At 38.8% G+C, this 22795-nt stretch overlaps 1 protein-coding gene across 1 annotated transcript in view; it reads left to right on the top strand.

Moving 5' to 3' along the window:
* LOC131082426 (potassium voltage-gated channel subfamily KQT member 1-like) overlaps positions 1-22795 on the top strand; it is a 400826-nt gene that overhangs the window by 67465 nt on the left and 310566 nt on the right. Inside the window, exon 12 of the mRNA XM_058022324.1 lies at positions 1674-1685. Coding sequence (XP_057878307.1) covers positions 1674-1685 — 12 coding nt within the window. The remainder of the gene's footprint in view (positions 1-1673; positions 1686-22795) is intronic.

The raw sequence follows: 22795 nt of genomic DNA, 5'->3' as shown, positions 1-22795 counted from the left end.
CAGAAAGGCTACCTCATGTAATATTTTTATAAAGCAAGCACACTTTTAAGGAAATGATGTTCCACAAACATGAAAGTGAAGTTATTGTCCAGGACAGAAAATCCCCAACAGGGAGTTCACTGCAATTGCTGAGCTGTTGCTTTTTCTTGGCTTAGCAAGTATTTCTGGAAATAAAATAATCATGCAGGACAACTTTATATTGTGTTTTATCAGGATCTTGAGTAACCTTCGTGCTTTTGTCCTGTAAAATACATGTCCTATTTTGGGCATGGGGATTCTGGAGTAAATTTCAAATGTAAATTTCAAATTAAAACACAAAGGAAGACCTGGATGGACCAGAACATCCAGGTGCCATAGCAATGTTTTATCTCCCATCAGAAACTGATACAAATAATGCTGGTGAGGAGATCTCTTGAGTTAGCAGGCTCATGAAGGTCTAGCTGATGTTTGGATGTTATGGTAATGTTGGTGAAAAACTCACCTGGGATCACTCTTGCAGGAGAACATCCGGGCTTGGCACTGGAAAAATGCTTTAGCTGAGGCAAAAAAAAAAAAGAAAAAAAATTATTGCTTGCCTTTAGATAGGGAAAAATATCCACAGTGGTGTTCAGGATGAATTTGAAAGCAATGTGATTCCATTTAAGAGGGTTTTTGTGTGTGATTGCCTGTAAGAGGGTTTCTTTCACATCCTATGTTTATTTCTGTCCATGGAACTCATACAGATGTATCTGTGCTTTCATATGGGATATCCTGGTCCTTGTATTTCCCCAACATGTCATATTGGCCTTGCTTTCAAATCAGCGAATTCTAAATTGTTCTATCAAATTGATCTTTTTTCTTCTTTTCATTTGGCACAGTGCAAGCAAAGGGTTTTGCATTTGAGAACAAAAACCCCCTCAGATCTAATCTTATTTCTACCATTTAGTGCATGAAAAATGGTGGGATTGTGACTTAATTTTCATAGTGAAAACTCTGCATTTTTAGCTTCTATTGTTTTTTAAATGCATTTCTGCCTTGTGTGGAAAATAAGGAGTAGCAGAAAAGTAATCAAATGAACATGTGAAAGAAGAAATTAAAATACAGAGAGATTTTAAGTACTGTACTACACAGTTTAAAGTCATATACTATGAAATCATTAATTCCTCTTGATCTGGATTTCAGGTGCATAGAAACAGAATGATCTTGCAAATGAAATTGCTAAATGAAGGATTTTTACATCCTAAGTCCCACAATAAAAAACATATGTATAAATTACAGCTTCTAAATACTAGTAAGAAACTTCAAATGTACAGAAAACATAAGGCCAGAAATTACAGATATAAAGGTGCCATGTGAGAACAAAGCCAAAACATGAATTAATCTAGTTTTCCGCATCTAAATTGAGCATAGCAGTTTTCACCTCTATCACTGATCATCTCATTTTTTTGTGTCTGTATTTTTACCTAGTAGGATGAATTCATTTTAGAGTCAAGCTGCTTCTTGATCTGAAATGTGTAGTGTCTCCTTCTTTAAACTATGAGCTTTATGAAAGAAGCACAGAAAGCGTCGTATTTATGGATCCAGGTTTAAACTTCCAATTTCAATGCAAACAGTAAGATATTAACACTGTTTTCCTGGCACACACATTAATATTAGAAATACTCAGTGTAATTATTTATCTTGTCTTTTGGCAGAAGTGTAAGCAGGTAAGTCCTGGTGTGTGCTGCCCTTGCTTTGGTGTGTGAGCTTTGCAAAACAGCATGGCTTCTGCTTTTCACGCAATTATGCCAACAAATCTTCATCCTGGAGTCATAAAAGCAGTCAATGATAAAACAAAAACACTTCCAAGAGTAAAATTCAGCCAAAAAGGAGTGTGTGGGTGTATATGTACATATGAACACACAGTGAGCCTTCCCAACTTGCAAAATAAGTGAAAACTTGGCTTTCACATATCAGTTCATGCCAGGATCCCACAATGATGACAGTTTCACGTGAGGCACTTTGTGAACTCAAGTTTGACTTTGAGGAGCTGCCAAAAGCTAAAGTTTTGTTTGCCTTCAGCAAGTATTTTAAACTAAAAAATCAATCCTGCAGTAAACCTTTATTTCAAAGTCTGTAACTGGTCATTTTTCAGCTTCCTGTGTTGATTATGAAATGTGGTGCCAGGTCTACAACTGTATTGTTTTATGGGTTGTTTTCTGTAATGTGAACATCACAGATGCTCATCAAGTCTGCTCTGCTGCATGGATGACAGCAGAGATGCTCTCTGGTGACATAAGCTTTGCTTCAGGCCGCATGCTCTTGCAGATTCCCTCCAGTGTGTGGGAAGGGCAAATGATATCCCAGGAAAATAGATTTCTTACCCTTGAGCCTCATTGCCTTGGACAAGGCTCTGTCACATCAATCTGCACGTGTGTAGCAGATTCACATCTCAGTAACTCAGGTGGGTTTTGCCAAGCAAGCACCAGGCTGCTTGAAAACTGCTGATGTTGTTGTTTAAGGTGGTGTTTGACTGAGAGCAAACCGGTTCAATGTGTTGCAGCAGTGCTCAGATGTCAATGGTGGGTGCATCCACCAGTGGAATTCTGATGTGAGTGGTCCATGCAAGCCTGGAGAAGCTGAGCTGCCCTTGTGTCAGTGAAACCAGGCAGCAAGATGGAAAATGGAGCTTGAGGGACCTTTCTTTTGGAGCACAGCTGCTTTGGATCCCTTAGACAGCTGGGATGGTGTTTGTTTCTGTGATCTCTGCACAAATGTGAACAAATCCTGAGCCAGGGGACAAAAGCATCATATTCAGATTAAAACTCTGTGGCTGCCTGAAGCTCTTGCTGAGTATCTTTGGCCCATTTCCTCAGGGGCCAAAATTCCCATGTGCTGCTGACCTGCATAGAGTTCTGTTGGTTTATAATGGCTGCTTCTGAGGTGTCCAAAGCTGAATAAAAATGATGGTATTAGAGATTAATCAATTCTGATGGATTACACAAATGTATTAATTTCAGTCAGTTGATGAGTAGTTCTATTTTTAGCAAGAAGTGTTTGGACTGCCTCACTGCCTGACATAATTACTCACATAATATTTCAAATTCTCTGGTGAACAGTCAGAAGGGGACTCCATCAGTGAATCACTGGAGTTTTGCAAGAGTAAAGGAGAACCCAATAACTTTAAGACTTAGTATTTTAATTCTTTTTATCTCCAGCTGGTTCTATTTTTATTGTGATTACATGAACCCTTGGCCATGACAACATTTTCTGTCATTCACACCAGAGTTCAACCTTCCATCAGGAAAGAGAATTTGACCAATAGACTGCACTGAAAGATTACACCAGCCTCTGGTCCCTGATAGCACAGTCTCAGCAAAAATACACACAGCAGCAGCTTTAGAGGCAGACATCCTGTTTTTGTTTTTCGGAGCTCTGTGGTTTGAAGCTGTGCTGTCTAAAGCTCTGTGCACTCCGAGGAGAAGCAAAAGCCAGAAATTCTCTCTGTCAGCGTGGCTCAGCAGCTGTGGTTGGGTGTGCATTTTGTGTCTGGCTGGGGTCACAGGGGGGTGAGTGCCAGCAGGTCCCTCTGGCAGGTGAGGCGCACACCCTGTGCCCTTGCTCTGCCCTCAGGGCACAGCTGAGCAGTGGCTCCTCAGCTGGAACAGGGAGCTCAGAGCTGTTTCCCACAGGGAAAATGGGGCTTCATTACTTTTCATGGGCTCAGAGTGAGACCAGCAGTTTCTCTTCTTTCTGAGGCTCTGCCCACAGCACAGTCAAGCTGTGCTTAGGGGCCATGGGTTTAATCCAACCCTGGTTAAACCAGTTCTGAGCAGTGCTTTAGAAAGCCTGAAGGTGCTTGTGTGTTAGTATGGTGAGGCTGTGAAAATTACTCACTGCTTCGCTTTGAGGTCTCTAATGTAACAGAAGCACAGACCTGACTGTGCAATCAACCTGATATCCACTGTTCCCACCTCCTCCAGCTTTTTTATTATTTTAAGCTCATAGCACAAAACTGGCTCTTAGATCCACCTACAAAAGGAGTAGCAGGCAAATCCAGCATTAAAAAGTGGTTATTAACAATGTTTTCCCCTACTGAGGAGGGGGGAGAACATAGACCTGAGGTGAGGCAATGGATGCCAAACAAACCTCTTTTAATGGGGGAAACTGCAACCCTGAGGATGAGGGTGACTGAATGCCCTGCTCTGTGTCATCACTGGTGAATCCTGATGCAGAAAGAGCATCCCAAATTCATCTCCAGCTGTGAGCAGGACCTCAATCCTGTGAGGATTGAGGCTTCATGAAGCCAGGGGGTTGTGTTCTCTTTGTCGGAGTTTGTGCTCCCTGCAGGCTGCCTGGAAGAGCAGAGCAAAGCTGCTGCCCACCTCACCAGAGATGGGGGTACCCTGGGCACTGCTGTGTGCTGGACTGGAAAATCAAATTTGTACTCAAAGGACGGTGCTTCATGGTTAGCCTTTTTAGAATTTTAGCTTTTCTCTTTTAAAACAAGTTTAGGAAATGTGTTGGGTTTGTGGTTTTGGTTGTTTTGTTTTGTTCTTTCCAGAGGAAATAGGTTATCATATGACTGGCAGGTATGAAATATGACTAATTTCCTTCATTGCCCACTAACACAGAAATTTTATACAAAGTGAATGGGACAAATAGTAAAACTTATGCTAGGCCTTAAAGCTTTCATTAGGCATTATCAAATAAAATCATCATTGTTAGGCCCTTGAAAAAAGGGATGTTAAACCCATCTTCTGACTTTTAGCCTTCCACTATCTGTAGATGGTAGTGAAGGATTTATCAGGGTCTTTAGAATATTTTTGTCCTTCTTTGTCTCTGCTTGAAAATCTAAGAGTGCAACTTGTAACACCAAGCATATTTTCAGTCTTTCTATTGTTTTGGTTTATCTCTGCCAGCTCCATTTATCTTTTTATTTTTATCTTAACTTTTTCTTATAGCTTATTGCTCTTTAATCTTATAAAGAAACAGTTCATCTTCTCAGCAGCAACTCTATCCCACTGAATATAATATATAAAACATATATAATATATATAATATGTAATATATAATTGATATTATATACTACATATAATTTATAATATATATAGTATATATAATATGCAATATATATTATAATCCAGTAATTGGATAGTGATCTTGTGTAGGACAATTGAATCAACTCTAAACTCATTAATAACATTTTTATTATTAAAATAGTGTTCCTGGGGTAACCCTCAGTATCATGAGTGTTATATCTTGTTATATCCATCTTGTTTCCAGCTTCTCATTGTCTGTGGGTTTTTGACACTTACTAATTCCCACTCTCATGTACATTGAACACAGGTGTTACTGATGCAACTAGTTCTGTCCTTAGCATGGCACTCAAAACCATTATAAATTGCTTCAAAGAGGGATTTTTGCAAGCATCTGTCAGTTCTGACCAGAAAAAAAAAAAAGAGGTAAAATAGTGAAAATTTAACAGACAGTAGTAATTGCTAATCTGGTTCTATGCTTTTTACCACTATATGGTCATGTGTTAAATTACACTTTTTAGCACTGCCCATTTTTTGTCTCGTCACTTCTAATTTAAACTCTTTAAAAGGGCTGCCTTGGGCTTTATTTCAGCACCCAAAGTATTTTTATTACCATGTAATATGAAAGCAAGGCTGGCATTAGTATAAATTGGTGGCAATATGCAATAACCTTTTACAAGAATTTGACATTGAGGGGGTTTGGAGGTATTTATTCTGGAGTCACTGTGAATTTTTGCTCTTTTATTCCAAGAGTGAGAACATTTGGCCAGTGGAGGGCACTGCCCCATAACACAGGAGAAACAGAAACTCCTGTTTCAGCTTTCCAAATCCCATTTGTCATTTCAGCAAGCTTACTTATAAACTTAATTTATCTGCATCTGAATTTCCCCCATGTTAAATTGGCAAGGTGCCACACATAGAAAAAAAACCCTACTATACTTAAACATCAGTTTAATGAGCAATTTAACCAACCCCCAAAGGCTCAGCTTGGTGTGGTGGTTAGAGTTTCTTTCCTGGAAAACAGACTATTGTACAGCCCACTGAAGGCTGTCAAAATATAACTGAATGCACATTATCATGTAAACCTCTCTGCAGCAAAATTCCCAGATCTGATGGAAAAGTGTGACATAAAAATTTGCTTCTGAAACAGAAGCTTCTACAAAACATTTTCTAGAGTTGATTTTTTTTCCTTAATGAGTTTTTAAATAATTTCACAGAATTTTGAAGTGTGAATCAAATTTTTCATGGCAGGGGTGTGAAGTGATTCTGGGATATATGGCTGCAAATTTCTGTCAAGAAAATATTTTACAAAGAATGCATCTGTTTCCAGAATAAATTAAAGACTCCCCTTTGTGGCTTTACTCTACACAGAAATTATTTATCTCAACAGCAAGCCAGAAAACAGAAAAAAGGCAACTCTAGCATTTGTTATTGAAAGGGGTGCAAGGAGCTGGATTGGATTCCTGGTCTCTTGTCTGTACTGTGAGGAGAAAGCCAGGGAAGGGGGAATCACGTTATCAAGGCTTTGTTTGGATGTCAGAATTTGTCAAGGTTTTAGTTAGTTATTATTATTATAACTCAATTGTAATTTCCAAGCTCCATGACACATGACAATATCACGAGTGCCTCTATGTGCAGCTGTGATGGAAGTTTGGAAAAACATAACATGAGAAAGAGTGTTGTTTGCTGAAGAAGACAGTGCAACCCTTCATATCAGACCACCCCAGGCAAAATAAAAGTGTGCCATGTGTGGCACCTGTGTTTTGGGGAGAGGAGCATAAAAACCTTGGTGAGAAAGGTGAGGTGGTGGCACTGCAAAGAGAAGTGCAACCCAAAAAACCTTGGTGGGAAAATCAAAGTGGTTGCACTGCACAGAGGAGTGTGACTCTGTCCCTTCTGCAGAAATAACCAAGCACATGTTTGCTGTTACCCCTCATTTGGTGGTTTTGCAGCATTTTGTGTTTTAGCACTTCTGCTGTGAGATTAAATGGGGTGTGGCTGAACACTGCCTGTGCCTGTTCTGGTCATAGGCACTTGGTTGTGCTCATTGTCTGTTTGTGTAAAAATAGAGAAAGGAGAAGCAGGGATAGGAATCCAGGGTGTCTGCAGCCTCAACATTCAGGTCATTGCTCAGGTGGTTGAGCTCCATCTGTAGCCATTATATTTTCTGAAAAATCCTTTCCTTAGGATTTTTTCTCCTGAGAATCTGAGATGCCTCAGGAACAAAATGTAAACAATGATTATCTGCTGCTGTGGAATGCAACAGGTGCATCTGTGATTGGTCTCGTGTGGTTATTTCTAATTAATGGCCAATGACAGAGAGCTGGCTCAGACTCTGTCCAAGACACAAGCTTTTGTTATTATTTTTTTTTTGTTTTCTATTCTTAGCTAGCCTTCTGATGAAATCCTTTCTTCTATTATTTTAGTATAGTTTTAATATAATATATATCATAAAATAATAAATCAAGCCTTCTGAAACATGGAGTCAGATCCTCGGCTCTTACCTCATTCTCCAACCCCTGTGAACACGGTCACACTCCATCCATAAACCACAGGGTGTCTTTTGCATTGGCAACATTCAACACAAAAAGTACTTTAGAAATTCTTTACACCAGTTGTCCTTCCCTTTCCTTCCATGGCTTCTTCCCTGGGCTGCTCCTCTCTCATACCAACCAAATGCCCATCACTTCCTAACAGTGACTGTAGAACCTCTTAGGATCAAAAAAGGATGGAGAAAAGCTTGAAGGCATGTAGACACCATTTTTTTTGGCTAGAACTTGTGGAGGTGAGAGTGGAGATAAAAACCTATTATTCTTTCTAAGGTAGGAAGATTTAATTTTACCTTAATATTAGCTAAGTGTTACCCTGCTGTCCTTCTGAGCATGGACAGCAGCCCTGCAAGGCAGAATCCTGCCTTCCACTCAGGAGAGTCACTCTTAATCCTCACAGCCTGCTTTCTGAAGAGGTGACATGCTTGCCCAACATGCTGCTCCTACAGACATCTTTTCTGAGGCAGCAGGAAAAAAAATTCAGAAACTGTAAGTGAAAGTTAAAAGAGCTCAGTGTGGTTAAGTGAAAAGTTGTGATGGGTGCATTGAGGACAAAAAAAAAAAGATAGGAAATAAAATTTTATTACAGGTGTCAGGAACAGTTCTGTAGTTAAAAAATGCAATTTATGGGTGATTTCTTTAGTGTTTCATCATTACCCATTTTATGAAAATCTACTCTGAAACTTTCAAAATAATTTGAACAATAATACATTGATCATAAATTGAAATGGCATCATTTGGTGATGATGTTTTATCAGTGGAGTTTAAACAAACAATTTGGAGTTATAACTGTATTTCTACCCAGGAAGCAGGTAGACTGTCCACTTAGCCTAAAATGAAAGAAGGAAGACACTTTTCTTTGTTTTTTAAGTGTTAATTTGGTGTTTATCACAGAGTGCTGCAGTTTTGCCTTGTTTCCCAATCTCTAGACAGTCCTATTCTGCATTTCCTGGTCAAGTGCCTTTCCTTATTGAAATATAAATAATTGTTCATTTCATTCAGGTGGCTTTTATAGACTTTTGTATAGTGCAGCATATTACCCAATGAAGCAAGACACACTTGCTTTCACTGCATTAAAGGATATTGGAATTCACATGACATGGCTGAGTTACTGAAGCTGCCTCTGTTCTGTGGGATGGACTTAGGGCTATGGATTGTTTATGGCAGATTCAAAAATACTTCTCATGTATGTTGGTGTCTTACTGATTTTTTTAAAGTTATTTTTTCCTAAAATAAATTTTAAAGACAAATCTTACAATGGAAAAAGCAATTCTTTAGTAAAGCAAATGCCATTTACATCTTCATTGTGTGTTTAAAAACAATGCCAATTCTCATTCTTCAGTGAACACTGAGACCACTGGTCATTCAGCTGCAGTAAAAGTACAATTTGAATGTATCTCCTCCATATTTCTTTTTGCCTAAAATAAAATTAAGATGCCTTGCAATGAGCAGATATCTCTATTAAAACTCTCTTATTGTGTACAAGATGTTCACAACAAAAGTTAGTAATTTGAGAGATCATCTTATATCTTCTCATGGCTATTTTCTTGGGTAGCACTACCAAAACTGAAGGAATGTATTCTAGACCTGAAAATTTACTCATTTACATCTACATATATATATATATATATTATATTTAATTACATAGATTTAAAGTAATGATGAAATACTCATTGATAAATAAACACACAATTTAGGTTAAATATTAATTGTTCCTATTTCTGTGCCAGGGAGGTAATGGAATTGTTGCAGCCAATGTAACTAACATATGTCTGTGCCTAAATAGGGCTGAGATGTGAAAACTGGTAGGTGAAATTGCTGCTTTGTTAATTTGACCACTGTATTTATAATCTCTGTGCTTAAAAACTCTATTTTAATAAGTTACTTCCAGGAAATTTAAATTCTATAAAACCTGATGGTTCCTCATGGGTTTCTCAGCTCTGACACTTTCACAGCTGCACATGTTAAATCTTTTTATAGGCCAAACTTGATGAACTCCAAATGGGACAATGGAAGTTGCTTTTCAGGTTGGATACACTGAAATAGATGCCAGACAAATACCAGTGCCAGTTGCTTGTCTGCTTTTCCTTTCAGTGCTCTGCAATTTGGAGAAGCCATTATACTCTCTCTTTTACTCCAGATTAAACCCCCTATCTCCAGGGCTGCTTTTTCCCCTGCCCAATAATGCTCCTAGATGTTATCACCACCTTCTCAAAAAACTTTGCCCTAATTGCTTAGCTGTTTGTTTGCATTGCTAAGACAATTTATCTCTGGTCTCTGGGTCAAAATGAATTTATCAGACCATTACAGTACAGAAAGCTTAGTATATGGGCACTGAAGCTTGCAGTCATTGCACGCTATATTGAGCTCTGTTCCTCCCAGTGCTCTGCCTGTTTGCTCCTGGCCTGCTGTAATGGCATTTTTCATAACTCACTGATACTTATCTCCCCTGCTTTAGTCAGCCAGGCTGCCTACATCCAGGCACTGGCTAGAACAGATAATCTCGATGGTCTTTTTATTTTTTATTTAGTCAGCTGTCTGCAATATGTGTGGTGCTCGTTAGTGTAAAAATATGCTTGGAAACAAAGCTGCAAGAGCTCTTGAAGCTGTTCTTATGCTGATTTCTCTTACTCCAGCAGTTGTCACTGAAGGATCCCCTTCAGTGGGTTCTGTGATTTGTCCCTTCAGTAATCCAAATCCAATAATACAGTGTAAACTACTTTCCACGTGTTCCTGTGCCTACTTAGCTACTTTGTTATTAAAAAAAAAATACAAATTGCTTCTAATGTGAAATGTGTGGAATTTGCAGCATTTCAGATAAAGCACATGCTCCTCCTGTTTTTAATTCTTTTTAGTCCTTCAACTCTGTGTCTGCTGTAAATTTCTTACTTTATCTCCGAATTTTTCAGTTTGTAGAAGTCCAAATTCATTCTCATCTTGACAAAGAATTGTCATTGGTTTGGTATTTTTAATGTAGGAAAAGTTTCAATTTGATTTCTATGCATAATCTTTTCTGTGTAACCTTGAGTGAAGGGCTTCCATTAGTGTCATGCTATCCACCTGCCAAGCTCCGATTAAATTTTAATTTAGAAAACAAGCCTGTTAGTGTTTAACAAGCACTGGGCAAGGGGAACTTGCTAGCCAAGGAAGGGCTGTGCTACCTTGAGGGTTCTGACTGCAAATCCTTTGTCTGCCCCCTCTAGCAGGGAAACCCAAGGTCAGCTCTGAGTAAAATGAGGTATAATTTATTAAGCTAATTACCCATGCTCTTTCTATACAGCACTGCTCTGTCAGTGAGGGAGAATTGCTTTGTGCCAAATAAATTTGCTTTGTCTCGGCAGCAGAAATGGGCTGGGCCTGTTCTGTCTTCTCCTGCTTGTCCCTTTCCCCCTGCAGCTCCTGAGGCGCAGGAATAAAATCAATTCCTTACCATGGGGGATTGACCAGTGCAGTGTGAAGTGGTGAGGACAGGGTAGAGAAGTGGACAGGAGCTGGGGAGAATTTGGCTGAAAAGATGGGGAATGGAAGCAGGGAAAGTAGGACCTGCCTGGATGAAAATTTGGAGCTCTCACCCAGAGCTCCCTTGCGCATCTTGCTGGCGACTTCAGAGATCACCTGGGCTCCTCTCAGCTCCTTTCATCACCATAACCCCCTCATTCTATCATCAATCCCTGCAGTTTCTCTTCTCTTTGTGGGGTGGGAGAAGTGTATGTGTGTGTGTATGTCTGAGAAAAGCCTGGACAACAAAATTTGACTTTGCTCACTGTGCTGAGGAGCCTTGACTGAGCTCTGCCTTCTATTTCAACGCTCAAGCATCTGAGTTTTGCCTCTAGCTGGTCAAGAATCTGAGTGTGTGTCCTCAGATGGCCTTAGAATTTTTCCCAGGAAGAATGTCTAACATCTGCAGAACTTGGAGGGAAGTCTTTATCTTTTGTTATCGGCACATCTCTGCTGGATGGAATTGATAACCAGGATAAAGGGGGTTGCCCATTCCCTTTTAATTTATAGTCAGCCCTGTTTGTACTTGATTAAACAGAGTTTTAGAGATAGAATCACATAGGTTTACAGCTATAACCACATAGGTAGCTATTGGATTTCTGTAAAAAGTGTCTATACTCTGGCTAACAGAGTTCTCTCTTTCCTGTGATATTACATTACACCTTTTTAGATTTCTTTTGTTGCTTGTTTGCCTGGTTGTGAAAGCAAACCACCTGGTGTGCTTGAACCCCTGCATATTTACATGGAGTCTAAATTTAATTTTATCACTCGTGCATAGTATTAAACCCTGAAAATTAAGTCAGAATTATCCTCCTGCTTACTTTACAGCAAGTCTCTGTGTGTGATGGGTAAACACACTGTGGGTGGCCGAGGGTAAAATAAAATTTCAGTGTTTGTTCGCAAGGGCAGATTTCTTCCCCTTCAAAAGATAAACAGCTAGCCACAGTTTAGTAGATTTTACCAGCTGGCCTAATTGATTCAAAAAACAAAATATCTCACAGATGAATGTAGAACTTTTAAAACTTATTTTGGTATTTTAATAAGCATATTGTAAAGGTTTTGGAATCCTCTAACACTCAAAACATGACCTTTATTTCAGATGTTTGGATTAAAGACTTTGCCACAGCCCATATCTCAGGCCTCTGCAACTAAATTGGAAATACAAACCCAAAATATATACCCTTACTTTATCTATTCAGTATTATACAAGAGAATTATAGCAATTGAGGAATACTCATAGTATCACACAGTCATCCCGTCTTTTCAGCTGTATCAGCTGAGCACTAATAATGAACATCTCCAAAATCTCCAGTTTCAGCACTGTGACACTTTAATGCATGAGCTAATGAAGAGCTGGAGGTTATTTAATCTTATCCTTGCCTGCTCCTTGTTCAGAAAGTGCTAATCTCTTTCACAAACAGAAGGGGCATGAGCTCCTTATAGAACTTGCTATTCATGACATCACCATTCCCCTCACTGCTTCTCCTCTACGTCTCTTCTTTCTTCTAGCACTGTCTGAGCAAAGTAAATATCAGTATCAAAGTGTGACAACAGCTGTACTTCTCCCTGGGCAATGGGTTTCAGCCTGTTCTTTGGTTTCAGTGTTCTTGTTTGGGCAGCAAAGAGACAGTGTAGAGTTGTCTGAAAATTCAGGTGGGTGACCCCATCTTCATTCAAGAAATATTCTTCCCACTTGTGGCCATGGCTTCCTTATCAACCTGTTTTAAACTGCCTCAGTTTATTGAGGGGTAGGAAAGTGAAGGAAGCAATCTAAGTCCAAGGTCTTTTGGTTTACACTTAGCTCTCATTTGAGTTCTTTTGTTTAAACACAGCTGGCCTGTCTGGGGCTGACACCCAGCTGTGCTCTGGCAGGTGAAATCTGCATTCATGCTGCAATGGAAACCCATGGAGAAATCTGAGCAACTCTGGGACATGGGACAAGGCCAGCTCTTTCTCCAAGTGCACTGGATTAACTTTCTCCATGGGCTCTCTGAACTCAAATTATTAAATGGGCTGTAAACCCTGGTGTTTACACACGAGCTTGTGCTGAGGGGCTGAGCTGCAGCTCCGGAGCTGCCTCTTAGGCAGGATCTGGGGGTCATGTGGGATTGGAACATTGCACAGCAGCCTGTGGGAGAACACCCTTTTGATCAGACACAAACCACAAAATCCAAATCACAAATGGGAAACAGCTTTTGGGTCTTGTAATTTCTCCTTAATGTTACTGAAGTGTCTCTGTGTTGTCGTCCTTGGAGATGCTGAGGAGATCTGTGAACATACATTTTTCTATCACTGAGATATTCTGATAGTCAAGTTTAGTCTTCTCTATCTTAAAATCCATCCTTGTTTTGAGTAACAAACCAACAGACCTTATCTTCTTTTCCTTCACGTTATCATGGAAATATTAAACACAGGGCTTGATCACTACTTAATGCTTGCCATGTTTGTTGTAATGTTCTGCCAAAGTGCATTTTCTACAAAATCCCATCTTCATTCCTCTTTTGCAGATGTCATTTTGCGAAGTATCCATGCAGCAAAGTGTCTTTAAAAGCAAAGGATGGTAAAAATTGTTCTGGTATTAACCATGACTATAGGGCTATTAATTTTTTTTTTTTTATAATAACATGGCTCCTATTTTTTGTTGATGTCAATCATCTGCAAGAATGTTTGGTGTAGGCAGAATTTAACCCTGCTTTCTAAAGGAATTTAGAAATTTTTAGTTTCTAAAGGAATTCTAAAGCAGAATTTAACCTTGCTTTCTAAAGGAATTTTTAGTTTGAGGCAAGAAGACAAGAGGAAGTCTAGCATGAAAAAGTGTTATAAATTTTTTCTTGAAGGTCTAAATCAAGAGAACTTTGAAATGCTGATGTATTAAAAAGTTTTGTGGTGCTGGGTGAGAGTTACAAGCCTAAATAACTCTGTTTATCCATGCTTGTACCTACAGACAGTAAAACCTTTTATGATTACAAAGACAAGAAATGAACATTTATCTTCAAGTTCTTGTTGATGCCTGTATGTTCTTAGTCAGTAGCCACAGTTTTAGAACAGTAAACCTTTTATTGTCTGACTGCTCTGGAGAAGAATGCTGCTTTCCAAAAGAACAATGTCAAAAGTATGCCTGTAATGTTGTGCTAAAAGTATTTTTAGGGGGACTAGTAAATGATGCTGGTGAGGTGTTTTCTTTTGGGGGAAAAAATGCTTCGAGTCACTGGCAGAAAGTCAAGGGAATGACCATAGAAGGGCAGGAGTTTGTTGTTGATTTGCCAGCAAAAATGAGATGTGAACTCTGTCAACTGAAGGAACATATGGCCACCTGTCTGGAAATTTGACTTGGGGGGAGAAAGCAAGGGGGTATGGTTTGTGCTGTTTTCCTATACAAAGAAATGCTCTTGTAGGAATTCTGTATTTTTATTTTTACTTAATTCTTTCAGTTCCTTGAAGAAAAAAACCTGAGCTAATTAGGGACATTTTTACATTTTTACCTTTACTATGAATGTGCTAAAGGGAGAATGTAAATTCTTGCAAGTCTGTCACTTAGGGTGACAAGAGGTTAATGTTTTTTCACTATCTGTACCCAAACTTACTGTGCTCATTCTATGGTCACATCAAATGCTTTTAGAAGTACAGCAATAACACACTGCCTTTGGAGCAGAAGCTTCCTCTTCATGTGGAATTTTTATTTAACAATGATAACCACTGAAATAAAACACAGGACAGTGTAACTTCCAAATACTTTTTAATATTGCTGCTGGGTTTTTTGGGTTTTTTTTTTTGTTGTTGTTGTTTTAAGCATTGAATTAAAAAACATGCTGCAAGGGGACTAAAATGGCAGTAGAGAAGGGAGAAAAATGAGCTGCTAAAATCAGCCGGTTAATAGAAAATAACAAAAGATGATTTTAGGAAAATTCTATTGGGTTTTAATAAACAAAAGGAGTAGGGAATGCAATTACAGATGAATTATAATAAAGACAGTGGAAAGTTAGGCCTCTTTGGACAAAGAATAATAAAAAGCCACAGTTGTGCCTATTTTCTTTTGGTGGGGGGTGTTTAATGATTAATGGGTTTATATGAACTTTCTTTCAGAACTCCCATGAGAATGATTGATCAGAAGGAGTATTTTCATTTCCTTTTTTATGATTCAGAAGAAAAATTGATACATAAAGATTTCTCTAGGTGTAGTTTTGTGGAAGGTGTGGCTCAAGAAAACTGGTTCCTATGAGTAAAAGACCTGTCTGGGTGGGGAGTCTCCAAAAGCTCTTGAGTAACTTAGGGCAGTAAATTGTTGGAATTTTGAAGCAGTTATTAAAAAAGAAGTCACATCAAAAAGTAGAAGTAATATTTAAACCAACAACTTGCCATCAGGACTCTCTCAAGATTCCTCTCCCCAAGTGATTCACTTTGTTTCACCAGATCCTTTATCTCACTGATTTATCACAGAAATCCTGGCAGTTCCTTGCTCTCAGGATTGTGGTTTCACAATCAATTTGAAGTGATCTGAGACTGTGCTGCCTCCAAAATATTTGTCTGGCTCCTCCCTCTGCCCTGCTGCTTCTCTACTTCCCCTTTTCTGCCTTTCTCAGCACTAGATATTATACAGATCACCTACCTGGTTAAGTACCTTCAAAAGACCTCATAGAAGTGGCTGAGAGTATTAAAGTTGAAAAGAAATCCTTAATTATCTTAGGGCAATTATTTATTCTGAAAATAAGGATTTTTTTCCATTTGGGCTTTCAAGTTTTATGGAACTACACTCCTTAACTTTAATTTTTTGAAAATTTTGGCCCTTTTCTTTCACTTTGTTTAATGGTATGGTCACGTTTCTGTTTGCCTCTTTTGGGTCAAAATACACTGATTAATGGATTCTACTGAGATGACACACCAAGGCTGTAAACTTCAGTCTGAGAGATTCTCCTATTCCTTATTTATAAAGTTCTGTTTCAGGATAGTAATGTGAAAATAAGCAGTTTTATTTGAAGCATGTATCCCACAGCATCTTGATGTGTTTTCACCCCAGCATTAGCAGACGTTTATGTACAGAATTTAAGGGAAATAACTTTATATCCACCCAGGGAGGGGCAGACAAAGAAGGAACTTCAGCTGCAGTGTCCTGGGTCAGATTTATCTCTACAGGAGAACAAGACCATTTTATAAATTCACCAGCTGGGCTCTTTCAAAGAGAAAGAATCAGAATGAAAAAGTCCCATTGCACAGTGTTAAATCAGACATTTGGCCAAAATGAAAACCCAGTTCAAAGGCAGAATGAAGAAGTAGGGATGTGCCAGGATTGAGTGGACCAGGAGCCAGGCTAAGGAACAGAATGTGTGCAGTAGGAGGGGCAGGGGTTGGGAAGGAGACCATTCACCAATATTCTGAGTGACAAGAAGTAATCCACATAATTATTAGACTTAGGATATTCCTCTTTCCCCACACCTCTCCTTTTAAGCAGTAGAGGCAAAGCTGTTTTTTCCACAGGCAGCTTCAGTCCTGCCTCAGAAAGTATTAACTTTCTTCTTGGATTCCTTTTTATTGTCCACACAGCTTTAGCATGGAGTTTTTCTCTGCCACAGTTTTTTTTGGCTTGAAAGGTCTGGGCAGTTCCCCTCTTTTTCACAGCCCACTTGGATTTGCCACCTGGCCCCGTTACTGCTTTCTTTGTGCCAGCTCTTCCCACTGGGATAGAGGCTGCAGGATGAAAAACACTGATTTTTGGGACGCTGGTGATTTCAGGAGTGGAAGAAGAGCCCATTACTCACCCAGTAAATAGGTATTTTTAGAATTCAGATAGAAATAAAAACTCTTTTCTTTCCTCCTGTACTTCCTACTAAACCCCAGCAAGAGTAAATTCTCCAGTCCCACTTTTGTCATTGTCCATGGATAAAAAAAGACATTTGGGATTTTTTAATGACATCATGTTGCACTGGCTATGACCAGTAAAAAGAGGAAAATTCTGCTTCTTACAGGGGAAAATCCTGTATTTATTGATTACATTGTGCATTTCCCAGGTCTGCCCAGAGTTGTTGGCATGGACATGTGTCACTCCGTCAGGTTTTACTTCTGCTGCTGATTAGAATTTGTGAGTGTAATTGCACAGAGACATTTTTAATTTTGAAAACTGAGTGCAGTGTTAGCATGAGAGAGTTGTGCTTTTGATGTGATGACTGTGGCAGAACTTGCTGTGTTTCTCCAAATTCTGGATGGTTTCCTCTACAACTCCTCCACAGGTCTTCTGTGCAAGTTTCCAGCTAAAATATGGGTAAATAAATAGTGCCACACCAAACTCGAAGAACTTCCAGATTTGGTACAAATGTTTGTAAAGAAATCTCCTGAGTATCAGCATTTGTAACTCAGCTCTTGGAAGTCAAAATGAGTGTTTCCTGTTTTCAGTAGCTGTTTACAGGTTTTTGCAGAGTGGGTTTGTAGATCAGTCTTTTAGCTGATTCATAAGGGGAAAGCCAGTAAAGTCATTGTTTGACGGAATTATTATATTCAGTGATGACACAGCAATTTTTTTTCTTCACCCAAAACAAACATGTCTGAAGAAGTGGTATGAAAAAATGCATCTTTTTTTTTTTTGTTTTTTCCCCTCTGCTAAACAAGTACATTGTGTAAAAGTGACCTGGCACATTGATAAAGTTACAATTCAATCAACGTTTTGCTACTGTTGTCCCTCCAAGGTAACACTTTGTTCTTCCTCTTCCTCTGCTGTAGACTTTGACCTGGTAACACACAGTGGCTTGCAGCTGAGCAGCCACACCTTGGTGAAGTCACTGCATCCCCGCTGATCCACATTTAGGTAAACTCTGGAAAAGCTTCTGCTCCCTGTTTTGTATCAGGACAGAGCAGTCAGGTTCCTGGGGCAGCAGGAGGAGCAGGGGGAAGCCCACAAACCCTTGGAGATGAGGTTTGGGACAATTGGAAAAGCTCAGGATGAGAGCGCAGGGAGAGGCTCTGGGAGTTCGTGAACTTCCAGCTCAGCCAGGCTCAGGAGCTGGAATGTGGTGATATCATGGGCAGCTCTGCCAAGTGACTAACCAGAGTGACTTTCTGTTCTTGGTGAGTCTTGTTTGCAGAAATCCCTTCACATTTCATGTCACGGCCTTTAGATGTTCTCAGAGAGCTCTGGGGGTTTCATCTGGAGAATTCCAAGTGCTCCCACCCTGGGACCTTTTCCTGAGGGCTCACTGGATATTCTTGATTTGCTGCCCTCCATTGCCTGTGATTTTCAGCCTGGATTTTTTGAAAGATCTGGAAGTAGAGGGAAAACAAATCTGACAACTTTCAGCAGTATCATAATTGAGGTATAATCTTCAACATAGCATTCTTTTTACAAATGCCACCTTTCTATAAATACCACCTTTCACTGACTCCTGAAGATTCATCTCTTACTTCTCGACCATTTTGGTGTGAGGCAATCTGTATTTCTTGGTGGACTCCATAGAGTTTAATTGCTTTCTCCTGGCAAGTGACCATGTATGTCACAGTCAGCAATGTTGTTAAGCTCTAAAAAAGAAAATTAGGCTGTCATTTTAAGTGTATTACCATTTCTTTAATGTTACATCTTTCTACAGTGTTCCCCAAATACATTTTAAAATCTACACATAGATTTTAAAATCTACGCATTAAAAAAAAAAAAAAAAAAAAAAAAAACAAAAAAACCCCAAAAAAACAAGTCAGTCATGCTGGTGCTTTCTTTCCCTTTTGCAGCAACTGTTGGTATTGCAAAGTTCCTTGCTCTTTTCACTTTAACCACCAAGTTCCCATAGGATGGGGTAGAATCTGACACACAGACAAAGAACTGGAGGTCACAGAAATAAATGTTTCTGCAAGATTTCCATCCTAGCCCAGACCAAATGCTCTTTTCACTTTGGGTCTAACTATTGGTTGTGATGATATTGCAAATTTAATGATTATTTTTACACAGTTAAAATCTTTCAAAGTAGGGAAAAAAAGCCTTTTAAATACAAATACTCCAGCCTGTCAGAACCTGTGCATTTCATTGCTGTTCATTACAAGAAATGGCAAATTGCTTTTGGGAAAAAGCTCCCACTTGCAAATAAAATACTCTGTACTGACTTGGATGGTAAAAACTTTTTTATTTGCCACAGATGTTGTTAAATTTTAGCCAGCTTGGAATTTTATGGACAGCACAAAGCTTTATTTTCCTTTCTTTTTTCCTTTTCTTTCCTTTTTTCTTTTTCCTAACTGGTACTAGTTAAATCAACTCTGGCAAAGATAAAGCCAAACTTTGACACACAAGCTTGGAATGAAAATATTCAGTCCCTTCTCATGCAAAGCCCACCAGAAACCCCAAAAGAGTTATTTTTAGCTTTTGTTTTCTCCCAGGATAGATAAATGGAATCAGCTGTGACAGAGACATGATTCACCAGCATGAAAAAGACTGATATAATCCAGAACAAACAAACAAAAGCAGAAAGGGGCTTCAGGGAACAGGGAGAGATGGGTTTATTTTTAGTTGGAGTCCATAGGTTTTGCAGACATAGGATTCCTCCTTCTCCCACCTCTGTCCTGAAATTCCAGCAACTTTTAGGCTAGTAAGCAAGAGGCAGGAACAATCTCTGTTCATGTAGGAAGTCTGAAATGTAGCAGAACCCCTAATATTTCAGAATTAGCAGAATCCCTTATATTCTTAGCAGAATCTCTAATATTTCTCTTTTAACTCTTGCAAATATAAATTAAGACACATCCCACTTTTAAAGGTGTTTTAAAGGTAGTTGATTTAATATTTTCTAATCTGACTGCAGAAAATGGTTTTCTTCTTTGCACCAGCAACCAAAATGTTACAGCTTTGTTGTCTTTGTAGTGACAGACACCTGTGATTCTTGTAAGGGACAAAGGACACTGGACTGGTGACCAGGTCCATAATTCATTTTTTTTTGTATCTCAAGGATGTGAAGCTTTGATACATTTTGATTTTAACACAGATGGTTGGTATTAAAACCAGAGGTATTGCACGAGTCTAGAAGCAGAAGGTATTGGAAAACAATGTGCAGTGTTAGCTTCTCTTTAAAGCACAAATCTCTCCAGCTCCCACATTTCACCAGGCATCCAGCCACTGTCACCACCAGCTTGTGTTTGCTGTAGTTCAGTGAGTCTGTGTGTAAGCTCAAATTGTTGCTTTGCTTTGAAGTCCCAGTCTGTGTGTGTATTTATTACTCTTTTTCTTTTTTAATTATTATTTTTTATTATTTTTTATCCTGGGCACAGGATTTTCCTTGAGTTATGGTGGGATGGAATCCGAGTGATCTCGAGCACATTATGGTGTTTGCTTGCGGCTTTGCAGAATTCATTGATGTCTGAAGATTTGTAAAGCTTTTGTGGCAAAGTTTGCATTTAAGTTAATTCTGAATCTGCCTTCTCTGTGTGGAAGCAGAATGTTCAGAGTGTCCCCCAGCAGTGCTTCTCTAAGGAGAGGGCACAAAGCTGTGGGAGCAGGAGAAATTTCTGGAGAAGACAATTGGACTCCGTAGCCCCACAACAGTAACAAAAATTTGTAGGCATGACTTCCTTGCATTTTCTCCAGAAGAAGGAGAGTGAACTTCCCTGCAAAAATGGTCTGGAGCTGGCTATGCGCCTGTTCTTAATGCAGGGAGCCAAACAATCTGTGAAGTGAATTATGTTCTGTATTTAGCCATCACAGAAACCATAGGCATTGGAAGGCCTTAGAGTGAGTAGCGTTCATATCAAAGGAGGATCTTCTCCCCTGAAAACTTTATTGCTAAATTTGACCCCATTTTCCTGACAGTAGTGATTGTGGGCTTTGTTATTTACTGTAAACCTGTCAGCACCCTGAACAGGAGGTGCTGGTTTGGTGAGAGTTTACCTGTGTGTGTCAGGAGCCTGAGGGTGGCAAGTGCAGCATCTGCACCTTTAAGGTGTTTGAGCCCTGCAATAAATTAACAATTTGGTTTTGCTTCAGTAGATGACACTCAAGTTCACTTTACAAACAAAAAAGGGAATGAAATGTGAAGTTTCTTGTGGGAATTGGAGTGTTGTGTGTAGAATTCCTATTTCTGGTTTCTTGCTAGTGGCAAGAAACTCTTCAAATTATCCAATGTGAGCATTTTCTCTTTCAAACTTTATTATTTAGCATTCCAAGCTTTAGTATTTATTATTATTGCCTCTTCAAATTATCTGGTTGTGAGCATTTAGTCTTTCAAGCTTATGTGAATTTTGGGAAAAAACTTCAGAAACTTGAGAATTTTCATAGTGAAGCTCTTTTCAGTTGAGTGTGTAGGTAGGGGAAAGAGCAGTGAGTAGGGTGGTGGGTCTGTCTGAGAAGGGTGCAAGCACAGTCATAGTTATAAAACTAGATGTGTGTACTAAATATGAGCAATTTGCTGCTCTGCTAGCCTCACTCAATATTTGGTAGGGTTTACACATCACAGAGTAGGAAAAGATAGAATCTCTGGGGGTCCCTTCCATCTTGGTGTGTTCTGTGATTCTGTGTTTCATGATTCGTGATGTGGCTGAAGGATATTGGTATTTTGGAATGGTTCTTATGGAAGGGAAACTTTCTACTGAGACTGTTTCTTTTTGTCTCTTTCCATATTTTGTCACAAAATTGTGCTTTTAGCAAACTCGTGCAAATTCAAGGTGGCTTTAGTATCTACAGTCCCCTATTTTCTTCCCTTCCCATTGCTTGCAACTTGTTTCAGTTTATTTAAAATTTGTCACCAAAATGTCTTTTTACCAGAGGATGCTGCACCCCTTGGCCAAAGCCTATTAAAAAAAATTAACTGCTTCATATTATTAATATGTTAAAAATTAACAGCTTCATATTATTATTAATATTTTATAAATATTAATGTTTTGACTTAATGTTTTGACCAGGTAGAATCACAGCATTTTAACCAGGTGCAAAGACTGATCAGTGTGATACTGCCAGGAAGTTCACAGCCATTATTCTCATTGACTTAATTTTGGCTTAATGCTGTCCATTAAATACTTTTTTCCAATAGGATGAGCATGTCAAAGCTCTATTCTCACTGCTATTGTAATTTAAAAACACAGAAAAGCCCTACTACAGATTGTCTCAATTCTTGCAAGATAACAAATACCAGATGAGTTTCCATTCTGCTCAGCAGAATAAAATGGACCAAGTTTAAGGCAGAATTTAAGGTATAAAGTAGATCATAAGTTGCTATATAATGGCCCTAGTAATTAAACATAGAGATTAATTTTTTTAAAACCACAAATGACAATAATTTGAAAGGCCTGTGATAATATTTCATTAAAAATCTGTGAAGGCAGTGGTACTAAAAGGGTTTTATTTCTCCACTGATCATATCAGTGAAAATCTCTTGTTGGTAAAAAACTTTCTATCATGTAGATTGTGTCTGCTGCCACAAATCAGAGAGACTTTTCTGAAATAAGAAGACAAAATAAACACAGGAAATTGCTGTTTTTCCAAGAAAGCTTTAAAAAGAAGCTGCATTATGTCACTTCAGAAACTGTGAGTAAAATTAGCAGACTGGGTGTGTTTGTTTTGGTGACTTTTCACTTCCTTCACTAATTCAAACATGCTAAGTTATGCCATTACTCAATAAACCAACTCTTTTTGTACAGTTTTGTACAAACTGATAAAAAGACACAGAAAAAAAAAAAAAAAAAAAAAAAAAGGAGTGAGGGAAGGGAAGGTTTTGATCCTAGAGTGTATTTTCTGTATTTCTCTTGATCACTCTGGTGAAGTGACAGTGGCAGAGAAGTTTTCAAGACAAACAAGACCCCAGT

The sequence above is a fragment of the Melospiza georgiana genome, chromosome 4 (assembly GCF_028018845.1).
Source record: "Melospiza georgiana isolate bMelGeo1 chromosome 4, bMelGeo1.pri, whole genome shotgun sequence".
Classification (NCBI taxonomy): domain Eukaryota; kingdom Metazoa; phylum Chordata; class Aves; order Passeriformes; family Passerellidae; genus Melospiza; species Melospiza georgiana.
This window is presented reverse-complemented; position numbering and strand designations above follow the sequence as displayed.